Source organism: Mobula birostris, chromosome 1 (assembly GCF_030028105.1).
Source record: "Mobula birostris isolate sMobBir1 chromosome 1, sMobBir1.hap1, whole genome shotgun sequence".
NCBI classification, from domain to species: Eukaryota; Metazoa; Chordata; class Chondrichthyes; order Myliobatiformes; family Myliobatidae; genus Mobula; species Mobula birostris.
In genome coordinates this window covers 12085767-12103405 of record NC_092370.1, presented here as the reverse complement: position 1 = coordinate 12103405, position 17639 = coordinate 12085767, and the positions used below count along the sequence as shown (strand labels likewise).

At 45.4% G+C, this 17639-nt stretch overlaps 1 protein-coding gene across 6 annotated transcripts in view; it reads left to right on the top strand.

Moving 5' to 3' along the window:
- The window catches only part of clasp2 (cytoplasmic linker associated protein 2), a 358715-nt gene that overhangs the window by 22603 nt on the left and 318473 nt on the right, over positions 1 to 17639 (top strand). For all 6 annotated transcript variants that reach the window (XM_072252438.1, XM_072252433.1, XM_072252430.1 and 3 more), the window contains exon 3: positions 5361 to 5464. In XM_072252438.1, coding sequence (XP_072108539.1) covers positions 5361 to 5464 — 104 coding nt within the window. The remainder of the gene's footprint in view (positions 1 to 5360; positions 5465 to 17639) is intronic.

The window sequence follows — 17639 nt, the reverse complement described above, 5'->3', positions numbered from 1 at the left end:
AGGGGAAAGAAGCCAGAATAAGAAGTTGGGGCGAGAGGAAGGAGGACAAGCTGCAGTTTGTTTGCATAGTGGATTCTGTATCTTTGGAGTCCTCAAACAAAAAGGGCTGTGGAAGATCACTTTTTCAGTATTTTCTGGTAATTGACGTGGTTTCAGGAAATTGAGATAAATAGAGTGGATAGTAAATAACTTTTCCCTAAAATGTGTAAAAATAATAAGGCATTGGTTAAGGATGAGGACCAAGAACACTCTCAACATTTAAGAAGCATCTGCTCAAGCACTCAAACCCTGGGGCATAAAGGGTGTGGTTCAACTGCTTCTAAATGGGATGGTATGCAGGTAAATGGGTACTTGATCAGCATGGGCATGGCAGACTGAATGGTTTGTTTCTTTGTTGTGTTACTCTGATTTTTACATATTCAAGGATTTGAAGATGTGAGGTTAATTCAGCAAAGTGAAGCTCTGATAAATGATCAGTCATCGTCTTGGTGGCAGAACATGCATAAGAGGTCAAAGGGAGTCAGTATGACTAAGTGGCACGTTTCTTGAGGGTATGGGCACTGAGCATAAATCCTTGGATGTAACTGGACTTCTTAAGGGTTATAGAGTCGTTGAGTGCTACAGCACGGAAACTGATCTGTCGGCCTACCCAGTTTGCACCAATTTTTCTGCCTTTTGTATACCTGGAACTGGACCAAAGTCCTCCATATCCCCCTAATCCATGGACCTATCCAGACTTCTCTTAAATATTGCAGTTGAACTCACAGGCATCACTTCTGTTGGTAGCTCGATCCACACTTGCACCAACCTCTGAGTGAAGAAATTCCTCCTCGTGTTCCTCTTAAATATTTCACCTGTCACCCTAAACTTGTAACCTTTCATTTAGTCGCACCCAACCTCAGTGGAAAAAGCCTGCTTGTATTTACTATATCTATACTCCTGATAATTCTGTGCACCTTTATTCCCTTCATTCTGCAGGGAATTCAGCCTTTTCAGCCTTTCCTCTTTACTCAAGTCCTCAAGTACCAGCAGCATCCTTGTAAATTTTCTCTGTACTCTTTCAATCTTATTGAAATCTCTGCTGTATGCAGGTGACCAGAACTGCATAAAATACTCCAAATTAGGCCTCACCAACATCTTGTACAACTTCAACATAACATCCCAACTCTTGTATTAGATACTTTGATTTATGAAGGCCAATGTGCCAAAAGTTTATTTTATGACTTTATCTGTGATGCCACTTTCAAGGAATTATGAATCTGTATTCCCAGATCACTTTGTTCTACCACACTCTTCAGTGCCCTGGTGTTCACTGTAAGTCCTACCGTAGTTTGTTCTTCTAAAGTGCAACATCTCTCACTTGTCTGCATTAAATTTCACCTGCCATTTCTCAGTTCATTTTTCCAGCAGGTTCAGATCACTTTGCTAGTATTGAGAGCCTTTCTTGCTGTTTACTACATCCCCAATCAAGAGCACTCTCAATAAAACATAAGATCTTAAGGTTCATTGATGGAAAGATAACTGTTATCTAGCAGCACTCACTCACCAATAATCAATTTACATTTGCTAAAACCATCAGAACTTTGATCCAAAAATTGACAGTGACTGCCCTTGATTTCAAGGCAGCTCTTGAGTGGTGTCAAGTAACAATAATAAAACCCAATTCACTTGGCCTTCAGGGAAAATGTACTGCAATACTTGGAGTTTTATCTTGCACAAGAGAATATGTTTGTGGGAAGTTAATAAAACCAGCCTGAGAACATCATGACAAAAATTCCTCTAAGGAATGCTCTGGGCCCAACCTGTACTGGCTTCTTCATCACTGACGTCCCTTGCATTGTAAAGTCATATGGGAATACGTGCTCAAACTGGCTAATTAATGTTTGGTTGCACTGGCAAATCCACAACAAATGAAGCAGTCTGTAATGGCAAGTAATGACTTGGGCTGCTTTTGTAGTATTTGCACCTTAAAAGTGCAAGGAATTGATTATGCATAAGAGTCTAGTCAGCTGCTTTTGCCATTCCAAATGCTGAATCCTCCATGATGAGGGAAAACCCAAGGTTTTTGGTAAGAGGAATCTAAAAGCGGAATATTATCTAAATGGAGAAAGATTACAGATACGTGAACTACAGAAAGACATAAATGTACTTGTGTAAAAGTTAGAGATGCAGCTAGTGCTTAGGAAGGCAAATGGCATTTTGCCCTTTGTTGCTAGAGGGCTGGAGTTCAGTAAAATTAGTATTATTGGAATTGTATAGGGTAGTGTTGAGGCTACACTGTCACAGCAGTAAACCAAAGGTAAAGATGGCGCTAGCAAGATGCAGTGGTGCTTTATGGGCAGTAAGCAAAACTACTATCTATTCTATTAATTACACTTTTTCCAGGCTGCAATCACATCCTGTAATTTCCCCATTCAGAGTTGTACTTTTGACCCGTCTGTATGACCTGCCATTTTTGCAATATCCTGAAGGATTCAGCAAACTGGACTCTTGAAATGTGAGGTATTGCTGGAGTGGCCATTGCTAGAGCGAACCTGGGGCCAGATCCAAGCAGCAGGGCCCAGGGCCAAGAGTGAAAAACAAACCAAAGTGGGCTCGGGCAGGATCAAAGTGGCAGGGCCTAGGCAAAAAAACGACCCGATGTTTGGCTGACTTAGGTGCTGAGCCTGATTTTAAAAAGATGAATTGAAGGCTTCAAGGCCAGTCTTCAGCTCACTACTCCGCAAGGTTTACTCGCCACCGTGCTGAACTGGATTCATGGCTGTGGCCTGCAACCATCAGGCTTCTGGGCCAGCTTAATTTTCCTCAGCACAGAACTGACTGTTGCTGTGTCCTGTAGCTATTGGGCTCCTGGACCAGCTTCACTTGTCTAAGCACTGAACAGGCTCCATGGCTGTGGCTTATAATTATCGGACTCCTGGACCAGCTTCATTCGCCTCAGCACCGAAATGGCTCTGTGGCTGTGGACTCACTTTTGGGGACTCTGCAGTTTTTCTCTGTGATATTTGTTTACCTTTTATTGTTTGCATGATTTTTTTTTGGTTGCACATTGGATGTTTGGCAAACTTTGTAGTTTCTTTTAGTGGGTTCTATTTTAGTTCTTTGTTTTGTGGCTGCCTATCAGCAGATGAATCTCAAGGTTGTATTTATTATTCATACTTTGACAATAAATGTACTTTAAACTTGAACATTGTCTCTGACTTTTGAAAGGACAATTGTTGAAGTGAACTTGATGAAGCAGCTCCTCGTATTGATGTCAGCCTATCCAAGAAATTCTGCCCAATGTGGAACTGATGCAATCTGGCCTGTCTTTCCTGACACTGAGTGGGTGAACTGAAAACGGGCATCACATTTATAAAACCTATTGACAGCTTGTTTTCATAATGATCATGATGCCCTCAATGATAAAGATCTATTATTATATAAAATTGTTCTTGCAAGTCTGTTTTTTGAGCCAAAACCTGCTTGAATTGTGTTACATATAGCCAGCTTCAGAATTTGAAGTCCATCTCTCCCAAGATATTGAACTCTTCATATGGGGTGTCCAGGGAGGGGTAGCACAGCTGGTGAAGGAGCTTGGCATGTCCTTTCGAGAGCAGCTCACTCACCTTTGGTCCCCTGTGGACACTCAACTCTCACATATGGCTCCGAGTAGCTATTTGCATGTGATGGCAGTCATGCCCCAGTGCAACGCTTCGACAGGCATGATAAACCAGGTGAGGATAGCTGGCAGCCTCAGACTCCGGTAAAATAGGGACATGCCTGTCCGAGCATACAAAGTCAGCTCTGGAGAACTGGGTGGATGAGATCTATGGTGAGATCTAATGGCTAGAAAGGTGATACTACAATCCTCTGGGGAGCGAAGGGCATGACAAGCCACAGAAGGCATCAGGGTTATCCACTGTAACCAAGGAAGACCCCAGTTTGTGACACTTGCTTGTACCTGGACTTCTGGGGTCAAGAGAGTGGAACTGCCACAGTGCAATGGCTTTTCCACTTTTAAAAACTCTCCTGCTCAGGGTTCCTGTCATTGCTGGACACGATGGACAACCACCACCACTCGGGGATTCCGACTAGCAACAATTCTATATTTGAGCATGACTTTAAGCATGAAAAGACTACTCCCAGCAGTGGGTGCTCTAGAAAAACACAATCAAGGTAAATGTCGCTGCATACCACCACGTAGCTAGCGGTAAACTGGGCAGTTTGAGGACAAGGCCAGAGCCATGCTGATCTAAAATCCCTTGTTCACGAACTTCTGCATGGAGGAGCTAAAGACAAGATACTCAAGACCCTAAGATGTTTTGTACTAATGCTACACCATGGTGTAGTGCGAATGTGAAGATGGTTGACTGTCAGCTCAACACTTCCGTGTAAAAAGACTTAAGCATATTGAAATTGGCCTGAAATGAATGGTAGCTGGGCTATGTGGGGCGTTGCACCATGTCAGGACCTGCAGAGACTCGTAAGTGATATTTCATGTTCACTTGTGAATCTGGATTTTAAAGTCCATCGTCCCACCCACACCCCACCCACAATTAAGACTAACTTTTTGTTAGTAACATGGAAGTAACATCTAGTCATGAACGCATCGTCATTTTTCAGTAATTCCTAAATAGAAGGGAGGGTTGAACAGGTATGTTTGCACGATAAAACTCAAAACATGAAAATGATGTCGGCTTCAGAATTGCTGTGAAGTACTTGGGCAGCCATCAGCTGGTACCAGATGACCTGTGGAGAAGTAGCTACTTGTTCTGCTGGAAAATCACATACCAGAATCTGGTTTATTATCACTGGCGTGCCATGAAATTTGTTGTTTTGCAGCAATAGAATGCAATACTGTACCTAATTAAAAATCACTAAGAAATATTTTAAAAAGGGCAAAAAGAGAGCAAAATTGTGAGATGGTGTTCATGGATCATTCAGAAATCTGATGGAGAGGAAGAAGCTGTTCTTAAAATATTGACTGTGCTTCTTCAGGTTCCTGTACCTCCTCTCTGATAGTAGTCATGAAGAGAAACTGTACCCTGGATGGTGAGGAGATCCTGAATGATGATGTCCTGGATGGTTGGGAGGGTTGTGTCTGTGATGAAGCTGGCTGAATTACAACTGTGGACATGAAAACCAGACAATATTTAACCTTGTAAACAGATACCCAAAACATCTGCCACACCCAAAGCCATAACTTGTTCAGTTTCTAAGTTAGAACGTAATTACTTTGTGAAGTAATCCTTATGCAATCCAACTAGCTACGTGGCTTTAAAATTCAACTTTTGGCTAATGAGCATTGAAGTAAGCAAGGATATTGTGTGAGTAATATCAGCCAAGATCGTTTACTTTTGCATGCTTTATTTTTCCAGTGCTACCAGCACTTGTAGATCGTTTAGGTGACACCAAAGATCAAGTCAGAGAACAAGCGCAGAGCCTTCTTCTCCATATAATGGACCATGCTGCATCACCCCAGGTATGTTGCTAATTGACTGGGCTTTGCCGTCTATGATTAAACTATCAGTAAACATCAGAAAAGTAATATTTGTACAGGTTGAGCTCCCCTTGTCCAAAAATCCAAAATCTGCAACCTCTGAAATCTAAAAATTTTTTGAATGTTGACTTAACAGCACAAATAGAAAATTCCACAAGGCACTGGGAAGGTTCCCAGGTGAAGCGCAGGTCTCTGCGCACCACAGACAGTTCTGAGAAGTGACCTCACATATGCAGAGTGGGACTCTGTTGGCGCCAGTTTGCTTTCAGCCGTTATTCCAGCCAGACCTTTGTGCATTACTCACAGTGATTACCTATAGACATTATATAAATTGTAGTCATTTTTACTGTTGTGTGTGATGAATAGGTGTAAGACAAAGACTACTTACTGGTAGCACATAAATTCAGAGTTACGAATGATGGCAATGCCAAAATGCTAATGATCATCCACTTGGGCAGCTGCTGTGGTGATAGTTTACCTTTCTGATGGTTCAATGTACATATTGTTTCATGTACAAAATTATTAAAAATATATAAAACTATTGTCCTTTCAGGGTATATGTATAAGCTGTATATGCAATGTAAATATTTAGACTTGGGTTCCATTCCTAAAGTTTCTCATTATATAGATGCAAATATTACAAAATCCGAGGAAGTCTAAAATACTTTCTGCCCCAAGCATTTCTGATGAGGGGTTCTCAACCTGTATTGACAGTTATTTTACAATTTAACTACAAGGTAATGGTAGTATAAGTTTTGTTGTTAAAAGTCATATAGCACAGGACTTTCCGTCTGACCTTTCCCTCTCTGCGGCAGAACGTTCTGTCCTCAGTAAGGGCCTCACCTTTGTCCCCCTGTGCTCACACCTCAGTGAGTTCCATGCCTGCCACGCGATGAGCTCTTCCTCTGCCCTTGAACCTATTTTTTTTTTTTGTCAAGGACTCTTCACCCTTCACTGGTGACCCCCTTCTCCCATCTTCAACCATCCTCCTCTTCTTGAACACGCCGCCCTGGTCTTCTGCCTGCTATGTACCTTTCCATTGCCAACTGCTGACGGGATATTAACCGTCTTGACTTTAACACTCCTCTCTCCTATTCCAACTTCACTCCTTCCGAATGCTCGGCTCAATGCTCCCTCCAGACCAATCCTAACCTCACTATCAATAAAGCAGATAAAGGAGGTGCTGTAGTAGTGTGGCGTACTGACCTCGACCTTGCCGAGGCCCAGAGCTGACTCTCAGACACTACCCCTTACTTACCCCTTGAACAGGACCACACTAAGAAACACCAGGCCATTGTCTCCCACACCATCACCAACCTTACTGACACTGGGGAGCTTCCATGCACAGCCACCGACCTCATCGTTCCTGCACCCCACACCTCCCATTTCTACCTCCTACCCAAGATCCACAAACACGCTTGTCCAGGTAGACCCATTGTTTCAGCTTGTTCCTGCCCCATTGAACTTGGAGTCGAGGTATGCCAATATGTTTTATCCCCCCCCAAGTTCAGTCCCTTCCTAGCTACATACATGACACCTCACAGCCTCTTGATCTTTTCAAGGATTTCAAGTTACCTGGCCCCCATATCATTTACACTATGGATGTCCAGTCCCTATATACCTCCATCCCCCACCAGGAAGGCCTCAAAGCTCTCCTGTTTATTTTTCTGAACACCACCACCACCACTCTCCTCTGTCTAGTGGAACTTGTCCTCACTTTCAGTAATTTCTCCTTTGGATCCTCCCACTTCCTTCAAACAAAAGAGTTAACTATTGGGCACTTGCATGGGTCCCAGCTGTGCCTGCCTGCTTGTCGGCTATGTGGAACAATCCCACGTTCCAAGCCTACGCTGGTGACTAGCCCACACTTCACCGACACTATATCGACGGCTGCATTGGTGCTGCTTCCTGCACCAGTGCTGAACTTGTCGACTTCATCCACTTTGTCTCCAACTTCCACCCTGCCCTCAAATTCACCTGGTCCATTTCCAAAACCCTTCCCTTTCTTGATCTCACTGTCTCTATCTCTGGAGACAGTTTATCTACTGATGTCTATTACAAACTCTCACAGCTACCTAGACTACACCTTGTCCCACCCTGCTACTTGTAAAAACATCATCCCTTTTTTCTCATTCCTCTGTCTCTGCCGCATCTGCTCTCAGGATGAGGCTTTTCATTATAGAATGAAGGAAATGTCCTTTTTCAAAGATAGGGCTTCCCTTCCTCCACCATCAATGCTGCCCTCAACCACGTCTTCCATTTCACGCACATTTGCTTTTACCCCATTCTCCCGCCACCCTACCAGGGATAGGGTTCCTCTTGTCCTCACCTACCACCCCACGAGCCTCTGCGTCCAGCACATAATTCTCCGAAACTTCTGCCACCTCCAACGGGATCCCACCTGTAGCGTTCCCGTGCAGTGTGTTGAAACTCTGACTAAACACCAAGTTAAACCGGAGCCAATGAAGCCAGAGTCATAGTAAGATTAACCATTTACTGTTCACTCTTCCACATTAACATCGTATGGTGAAAACTATTGATTTAAAAAAAAACACAAACATATACAGCGTCTGTTTCATTCTGGAGACCACGTGCGCACTCTTTTAGTGAGTGTCTCCAGCCGCCCCGAGTAGCGAGTGAGGGGGGGGTCCCGTCGAACTGCCACCAGGCTCAAGCCCACCCCGTGTTTGAAATAGAAAAGCCGACATGTGCACCGCCCCAACCGCCACTTCCTTAACAGAAACTGCGTTAATATTTTTACTTCAAATACTTTCATAGGAACTTAGGGCGTTGCTTCTATAATGTTCCTTTGTAGGTAGAAACGGAGCTCTTCACGATCATGCCGCATGCATGGCACCCACCTTCACACCTTCTCCGAACTGGAGGTTACACATAAGATGTGGCGAAACCGGAGGTTATGTCATCACATGCCACGATATACCATAGACAATGAATTTACCTTTGTCGTACTGTAACTTAATTATCAACCTTTAACTTTAACTAGAAAATAGTTACAAATAAATCATTTAAAACGTAGACCCAACAAAGTCAAATAAATGCCTTAAGGGCAACACACCACCACTAAGCATACTGTAACCTTCCCCCAACCTTCAGCTTTCCGCAGGGATCACTCCCTGTGTGACTCCCTTGTCCATTCGTCCCTCCCTATTGATCTCCCTCCTGGCACTTAACCTTGCAAGTGGAACAAGTGCTGCACCTGCCCCTACATCTCCTCCTTCACTACCATTCAGGGTCCTAAACAGTCTTTCCAGGTGAGGTGACACTTCACCTGTGAGTCTGTTGGGGTCATGTACTGAGTTCGGTGCTCCTGGTGTGGCCTCCTGAATATTGGTGAGACCGGGCTTAGATTGGGAGACTGCTTTGCCACGTACTTACACACCATCTGTCAGGACATTTGGAATCTCCCAGTGCCCACCCATTTTAATTCCACTTCCCATTCCCGTTCCTAAGAGGTCACACTTAGGTTAGAGGAACAACACCCTGTATTTTGTTTGGGTAGTCTCCAACCTTGTGGCATGAACATCGATTTCTCAAACTTCTGGTAATGCCCTCCACCCCACTTCCCCCTTACCATTTCCCATCCCCTTCTCTCACCTCACTTTTTCTCTTTGCCTGCCCATTGCCTCACTCTGGTGCTTCTCCCTCCTTTTTCTTTCTTCCATGCCCTTCTGTCTTGTCCAACAATCAACTTTCCAGCTCTTTACTTCCTCCCCCTCCAGGTTTCACCTATCACCTGCTGTTTCTCTCTCCCTTCCCTGCACCTTTTAAATCTACTCCTTAGCTTTTTCTCTCTAATCCTGTCAAAGGGTTTTGGCCCGAAATGTCAACTTTATTTTTTTTTTCCTTATGCTGCCTGGCCTGCTGAGTTCCTCCAGCATTTTGTGTGTGTGTGTGTAGCACATAAAAAGGCTCTTTGATGCAGCCTGGCCATGCTTTTTATATAAATTAAATAATAAGTTTATATAAATCAGTCCCAGTTACCGGATATGGTCTGTAGCCCTCTTTGCCTTGATGATTTAAGTGCTCATGTACTGTAAGTACTACTTAAATATTTTGAGTGAGGCTGTCTTCACCTACTCCAGCAGTGAATTTCAGATTCTGAACACATCATGGTGGGAGAGGGAATTACTTTCTCTGGTCCACCTACACCTTATCCTGAAGCCATGTCCTCTAATTTTAAAATACCTCTACTATGTGGAATGGCTTTCCACCGTCGACCTATCCCCATAATCTTTCTGCCTCCCTATTAAATCACTCCCCTGCGCTCCAAGGAAAACAAGTCCCAGACGAAAACAGACAAAATGCTGTAGAATTGGCAAGGTTGCCGTCTTTTGCACTGCGTGGTGCGGAGAGGAACAACAGCCCTTAATGTTAACCGAGAGAACCATGGACCCCAGGTTGGGAATCCCTGATCTAGCACTTTGTGTGTTCCTGAAGATTTCCAGCATCGTTCATCCCACTCAATTTCTTTCTGTGTTATTTTCCTGCGCTGCCTCCTTCAGGCATCTTTGTATTTGTATACAGAAATCCTACTTGTTCCTGATGCTCTTCAAGGCCTGCCAGTCATTATGTAGATCTACCCTTAATGGACCTCCCAAAGTGCATCACCTTGGATTTAACTGGATTAAATTTCAAAATTTATTGCTCTGCCCATCTTGCCAATTAACCTCACTCTCAACAGCACACCTATTTTTATATCATCTGTAAACCTTTCACACTTAATATCCAAATCGTCAATGTGTGTAACAAGCAGCAAGGGTAGTAACGTGATGTCCCTCTGGTACGTCATTGGTCACAGGCTTCCAATCACAAAATTAGTCTTCCATCAACCCCTCTGTACCTTGGGTCTCGTGGCCACCCTGTCAGATTTATTACTGAAAGTAAAGATCATGGGATTTATAGTGAATTGCAAGTTTAGATTCTGATCTGGCTTGCTGATCCTCCAGCATTTGTGTGTGTTGCTCTGGTATAAATTGATACTAAGATTGGTATAACATCATGGCCAGAATAGCATGTCCAATGCTGTGCGGTTGCATATTCTAGGCCCTGGAAATGACTTAATGCTATTCAAGAAACTCAGCACCACTCCCTCCTTGATCTCAAAATGCCTTATCATATTAGCATAGCCCATATTGCTCTTACTACCTCCATGTCCTTCTCTTGGTGAATAGGACTCAAAGTACTTGATTAATACCTCACCCATATCCTTTAACTTCAAGCATAATACAGTATCCCTTGTTATACTCTTGTTTTTAAAGCGTATATCAAAACCTAAGGATTTTCTTTGATCCTGCTTGCTAAGGACTTTTCAAGAAGCCTAAACCTTTGCTTGAGTTTTTTTAGGTTATGAGAACACTCAGTCCTCTTTTATTGTCATTTAGAAATGCATACATGCATTAAGAAATAATACAATGTTCCTCCAGAGCGATATCACAGAAAACAAGACAAACCAGAGACTAACACTGACAGAACCACATAATTATAACATATAGTTGGTGGTGGTGGCATCCGTTAGTCTCGCGACACCATGGATCTGCTCCTGGAAAGTCTTGCTTCAGTCTGCGTTAGAGCAGCATCTGTTGTGGCTGTAGAGGCCCACACAGGAGTGACAGTCTCAGCTGCAGCAACTGCACTTGAAGGCACTGTCCTCTAGTGTTGTCTTGGTGCTGTTTTTCCAATGAGTGCGCTTTTCTTCAGCAGCAAGCCTCAGCTTCTCTTCTCTTTTTTTTAGACCTCTGCGTAGTTCCAGCCTCCAGCGAGAGCGATCGCTTGCGATGTCCTCCCACCTCTCGACGTTCATTTTCAGTGACTTCATGTCTCTCTTGCAAACGTCTTTGAAACAAAGATGGGGCCGCCCTTGTGCTCTCTTGCCGGAGGCCAGTTCCCCGTATAGCAGGTCTTTCGGGATCCTCCCGTCTGGCCCAGCCAGTGGAGACGGCATTGTTGGAGTGGGGTGAAGAGGCTGGGTATCTGGGCACGGGCCAGGACCTCATTGCTGGTGACTCGGTCAGTCCACGTGATGTCCAGGATGCGTCTCAGGCTGCGAAATTGGAAGGCGTTGAGACACTGCTCTTGTCTGTAGTAGAGGCTCCAGGTCTCGCTGCCGTAAGGCAGTGTGCTGAGGATCCAGGCCCTGTAGACTGCAACTTTGGTGTGCGTCATCAGCTTTCTGTTCTCCCAGACTCTCTTTGTCAGCCTGGAGAATGTTGAGACTGCTCGTGCGATTCGTCTGTTAATCTCGGGGTCTAGGGAGAGGCTGTCCGTGATGGTGGAGCCAAGGTATGTAAACTCGTGAACTACCTCCAGCTCGTAGTTGTTGATGGTAATAACGGGGATGCTCAACGCCTTGGCCCAACACGTTGGTTTTCTTCAGGCTGATGGTCAAACTGAAGTCCTGGCAGGCTCTTAAGATGCTGTCCATGAGGCGTTGCAGTTGCTCTTCAGAGTGTGTTGCCAGTGCTGCATCGTCTGCAAACATGTCCCTGATGAGTACTTCACGAACCTTGGTTTTTGTCCTCAGCCGGGACAGACAGAACAGCCTCCCGTCTGACCTGGTGTGGAGGTAGACATCATCAGTTGATGTTCCAAAGGCGTGCTTCAGCATGACTGCGAAGAAGATGCCAAACAGGGTGGGGGCAAGCACACAGCCCTGCTTCACACCGCTGCGGATGTTGAAGGCCTCCGAAGAAGAGCTGTCGAACTGAACGACGCCCTTCATGTCTGTGTGGAATGACTGAATTATCCTGAGGAGCCTCGGGGGACAACAAATCCTGCCGAGGATTTTGAACAGGCCGTCTCTGCTCACAAGATCGAAGGTCAATGAAAGCGACGTAGAGTGGTTGTCTTTGCTGTCTGCATTTCTCTTGTAGCTATCGAAGGGAGAAGATCATGTCGATCGTGGAGCGTTCCGACCTGAAACCGCACTGAGACTTGGGATATACCCTTTTGGCTATTTTCTGCAGTCTGTTCAGGACCACGCGAGCGAAGACCTTCCCAACGATGCTCAGCAAGGAGCTTCCCCTGTAGTTGTTACAGTCGCTTCTGTCCCCTTTGTTCTTGTATATGGTGACAATGTTGCAGTCTCTCGTGTCTTGCGGCACTGCTCCCTCTGTCCAGCACTGGCACAGTAGTTCATGCAGGTGGTTTAGCAGGACGCCCTTTGCACATTTGATGGCCTCTGGTGGAATGCCATCCAATCCTGGTGCCTTCCCAGTGAGCAGGCTGTCGATGGCTTTACTCAGTTCTTCGGCAGTTGGCAATGCATCAAGCTCCTCCATGACAGGCAGGCATTCCATGGCATCCAGCGTGCTGTCCGAGGTGCTGTTTTCTCTGGAGAAGAGTTCAGAGTACTGCTTGCCTTAATCATTAATGGTCTTGCCTGTTATGCTTTTCAATGGTGCTGTCTTGCTCTGGGTTGGCCTGATGGCTTTCTTGATCCCCTCGTACTCTCCACGGATGTTGCCTGTGTCAAATGAAGACTGAATGCTGTCGCATAGTTGTAGCCAGTAGTCATTTGCACAGTGCCTGGCTGTTTCCTGGGCCTTGCTTCTTGCTATCCTAAGTGCTTGCAGTGTTGCCTGGGTGGGGTGGCATTTGTGCTCGAGTAGTTCAACACGCTTCACCTCGATGATGGGTGAGCTTACTTGAGCTCGCTTCAAACCAGTCCTGTGTCTTGCCCCGTTTCTTCCCGAGGGCCTTGAGTGCAGTGCTATGGATGGAGTCCCTGAGAGAGTCCCATCTCTGCTGAGCATCTCCTTCTGGTGGGTCTGCAAGGAGAGCATCCTCCAGTGACTTGATGAACTCTGCAGCTTTGTCTGGGTGTTATGTCTTACTGGCATCGATGCGCTGCTTGCCTGGAGGCTTGGCGCAGTATCTTCTTCGGCCGAAGTCTGAACTTGCAGCAAACCAGAGAGTGATCCGTGTCGCAGTCGGCACTCTGAAAGGAGCGAGTCATGAGCACGTTTCTCAGGTGATGGCGTCTTGTGATTATCAGGTCTAACTGGTGCCAGTATTTGGAGCAGCGATGCCGCCATGACACTTTGTGTTGAGCTTTGGTCTGGAAGTAGGTGTTGGTGACACACAATTCGTGGAGCATGCAAAGCTTGAGCAGTCATTGCCCGTTGTCATTCATGCTGCCAATCGCATACCGCCCCAGGCAGCTTGGCCAAGAGTCGTGGTCGGCGCCCACTCTGGCGTTGAAGTCGCCAAGTAGCAGCAACTGCTCCTGACTTGGGAATTTCCTGTATCATCATTGAGAGCTAGTCATAGAACTTGTCATTTGTGTCTTGTGTAGAGTAGAGGGTTGGGGCATAGACGCTGACAAGGTTGACAGGCCTGTCGGATGTGTGGAGTCAAAGTGAGAAAATCTGCTCTGTTCCTTTCTTGCTAGGCTCTACCATCTTCAGCAGCGAATTCTTCACGGCAAAGCCGACACCATGCTCTCTGGTCTCATCTAAGCCCTTCCCCTGCCAGAAGAAGATATAGTCTCTTACAAGTAGGGTTCCCGATTCTGCGAGACGTGTCTCTTGGAGCATTGCGATGTCCACTTGGAGTCTCAACAGTTCATTGTTAATCACTGCTGTCTTGCGTGTGTCGTTGATCTCCTGAAGGTCATCTGATATACCAGTTGTCATGGTCCGTATATTCCAGCATCCTAGTCTGAGTGCTGGCTTCTTTCTTTGTCTTCTAGTTGTACTTGGTGCAGCGTTTACAGTCCACAGTTCGAGCTACTTGTATCCCTAAGCTCCACGCACCCAGTGGAGCGGGTGGACTGTGGCGGGACAGCACCTAATTGGCTGGGGGCTGCCCAGCTTGAGGCGGGGGGTAGCTTCCAGTGAGACGTGATGGTCTCTCCCTCCGTCGAAAGCAACCCCTGGCGCCTTGCTCTACGCCAGTCGAGCGCAGGCTTATAACTGGTAGACTGCTGCTTTCCGTGTTGTTCCATCGCGGTGAGGCGATGCTGGAGTGTCCTCTCCAGGGCGCAGGCCTGGGAAGACTGGCAGTTGCCCATGCTGCAAGTCTCCCCTTTCCATGACACCGATGTTGTCTAAGGGAAGGGCAAGGGCCGATACAGCTTGGCACCAGTGTCGTCGCATAATATAGTTACAGCAGTGCAAAACAATACCATAATTTGATAAAGAGCAGACCATGGGCATGGTTTAAAAAAAAGTCTGACGTCCCGATCGACTCCCGAGTCCCCGATAGCAGGCGACAAAAGGGAAAAACTCCCTGCCATAAATCTCCAAGGCATCGCCAACTGCCGATGCCTTGGAAGCAGCCGACCGCAGCCAACACCAAGTCCGTCCATCCAAAAACTTTGAGCCTCCGACCAGCCCCTCTGATACAGCCTCCCAAGCGCCATCCTCTGCCGAGCGTCTTCGACCTCGCTCCGTCCGCTGAAACAAGCAAGGCCGAGGATTCGGGGCCTTCTGCTCCGGAGATTCTGGTTACCACACAGTAGCAGCGGCAGCGAAGCGGGCATTTCAGAAGTTTCTCCTGATGTTCCTCCATACTCTCAGGTCCATTTCCATCAAATCAGGATTGTGCACGGTCCCCTACTTGATAGATAACAGGTATCATTCACCGGAGAGGCCGCACGCGCTGCGTCGCGCTGCTATCTTCTCCTCCTCCTCCTTTTCATCTTTTCACCTTTCTTTAAATTCCTGTCTGATTGTATCTTCCTAGGTCTTACTTATGCTTCTTTTTCTTCTTTTGACTCAAATTTACAACCACTCTCATCACACAAGATTTTCTTGCTGTACTATCCTGGACCTTCTCAGAGCTGGACTCTGATTAGCAGTCTTAAACAGCTCCCACATGTAACGTTGTAATTTGTCCACCCCAATTTAGTACTTTCTTGCAAGATCCAGACATCTTTATTCATAGCAATCTCAAACCGTTAGGAGTTGTAATCACTGCTCTCCTACTGAAAGACCACTCACGTGGCCAGGCTATCTACCTATAACAAGGGCCAGATGCAAGCATGAGAGGCTGCAAATACTGGAAATCTGAAGGAAAATGGAAGAGTTAACATTTCAGCCTGAAATGTTGACTGTCCATTTCCCTCCATAGATGCTGCTGACCTGTTGAGTTGCTCTAGGTTTCCAGCATCTGCAGTCTCTTATGTGCCTTCTTTGGCTGGATTATATGCATATTGTTCAAAAAACACTCTTGAATGCACTCAAGAAATTCTATTTCATCTAAACCAGTTGTGCTAAGGAAGTTGCAGATTATATAAAAGATTAATGTAATCAGACCAAATCAATATACGAGGGATGAGAGATACGTTCGTGGCCTAAGGGTAGAAAGAGATGAGTTATACAGCTCTTGTTACATGCATATGCAGTTCAACTCTGTGAGTGATTATGCAGAAAGTTTGAAGTTAATAACTCATCTCCTTCTACCTTAGGCCACAAACTTACCAATCACCCCTGATGAGTTATTAACCTCAAACTTTCTGCAGAATCCCTCAGAGTTGACCTGCATGTGCATGTAACGAGAGCTGTATAACTCATCTCCTTCTACCTCAGGCCATGAACTTATCAATCACCCCTGCTGTGGGCACTTTCCGGAGGTCCAAGATCCGTATGCTCCACAACTGCTGGACTGTGTGTGTAAATGTAGGAGGCGACTATGTTGAAAAATAAATGTGCTTGGTTTTCTAAAATTGACTCCGTCTATCTTAGGCCACGAACTTATTAATCACCCCTCATAGTTTCATAATGATTTGCTGCAAGTTTTTGTTTAATTCTCTGTTGGATTTGTAAACAAAATCAAAGTTGATTTTATTGTCTTACATTCAAATAAGTGTATCCACAAGAGCAATGAGTTGCAAGAAAAAGTTTGTGAATCCTTCACGTGGTTTTCTGCAACTAATTCACAATAACAGACAAACACAATCTTTCTAAACTAATAACACACAAACAAATGTGGTTTTCATGTTTTTATTGAACACATTTTTGATCATTCACAGTCCAGGCTGGCAAAAGTATATGAACCCTTGTAGTTAATAACTAGTAGACCCTCCTTTAGCAGCAATAACCTCCACCAAGTTTCCTATAACTACTGATCAGACTTGCAGAAAGGCAAGGACCATTCCTTCATACAAAACTGTTTCAGTTCATCAGTATTTAGAAACATAGAAACATAGAAAATAGGTGCAGGAGTAGGCCATTCGGCCCTTCGAGCCTGCACCACCATTTATTATGATCATGGCTGATCATCCAACTCAGAACACCGCCCCAGCCTTCCCTCCATACCCCCTGACCCCCGTAGCCACAAGGGCCATATCTAACTCCCTCTTAAATATAGCCAATGAACTGGCCTCAACTGTTTCCTGTGGCAGAGAATTCCACAGATTCACCACTCTCTGTGTGAAGAAGTTTTTCCTAATCTCAGTCCTAAAAGGCTTCCCCTCTATCCTCAAACTGTGACCCCTCGTTCTGGACTTCCCCAACATCGGGAACAATCTTCCTGCATCTAGCCTGTCCAATCCCTTTAGGATCTTATACGTTTCAATCAGATCCCCCCTCAATCTTCTAAATTCCAATGAGTACAAGCCCAGTTCATCCATTCTTTCTTCATATGAAAGTCCTGCCATCCCAGGAATCAATCTGGTGAACCTTCTCTGTACTCTCTCTATGGCAAGGATGTCTTTCCTCAGATTAGGGGACCAAAACTGCACACAATACTCCAGGTGCGGTCTCACCAAGGCCTTGTACAACTGCAGTAGTACCTCCCTGCTCCTGTACTCAAATCCTCTCGCTATAAATGCCAGCATACCATTCGCCTTTTTCACCGCCTGCTGTACCTGCATGCCCACTTTCAATGACTGGTGTATAATGACACCCAGGTCACGTTGCACCTCCCCTTTTCCTAATCGGCCACCATTCAGATAACAATCTGTTTTCCTATTTTTGCCACCAAAGTGGATAACTTCACATTTATCCACATTAAATTGCATCTGCCATGAATTTGCCCACTCACCCAACCTATCCAAGTCACCCTGCATCCTCTTAGCATCCTCCTCACAGCTAACACTGCCACCCAGCTTCGTGTCATCCGCAAACTTGGAGATGCTGCATTTAATTCCCTCATCCAAGTCATTAATATATATTGTAAACAACTGGGGTCCCAG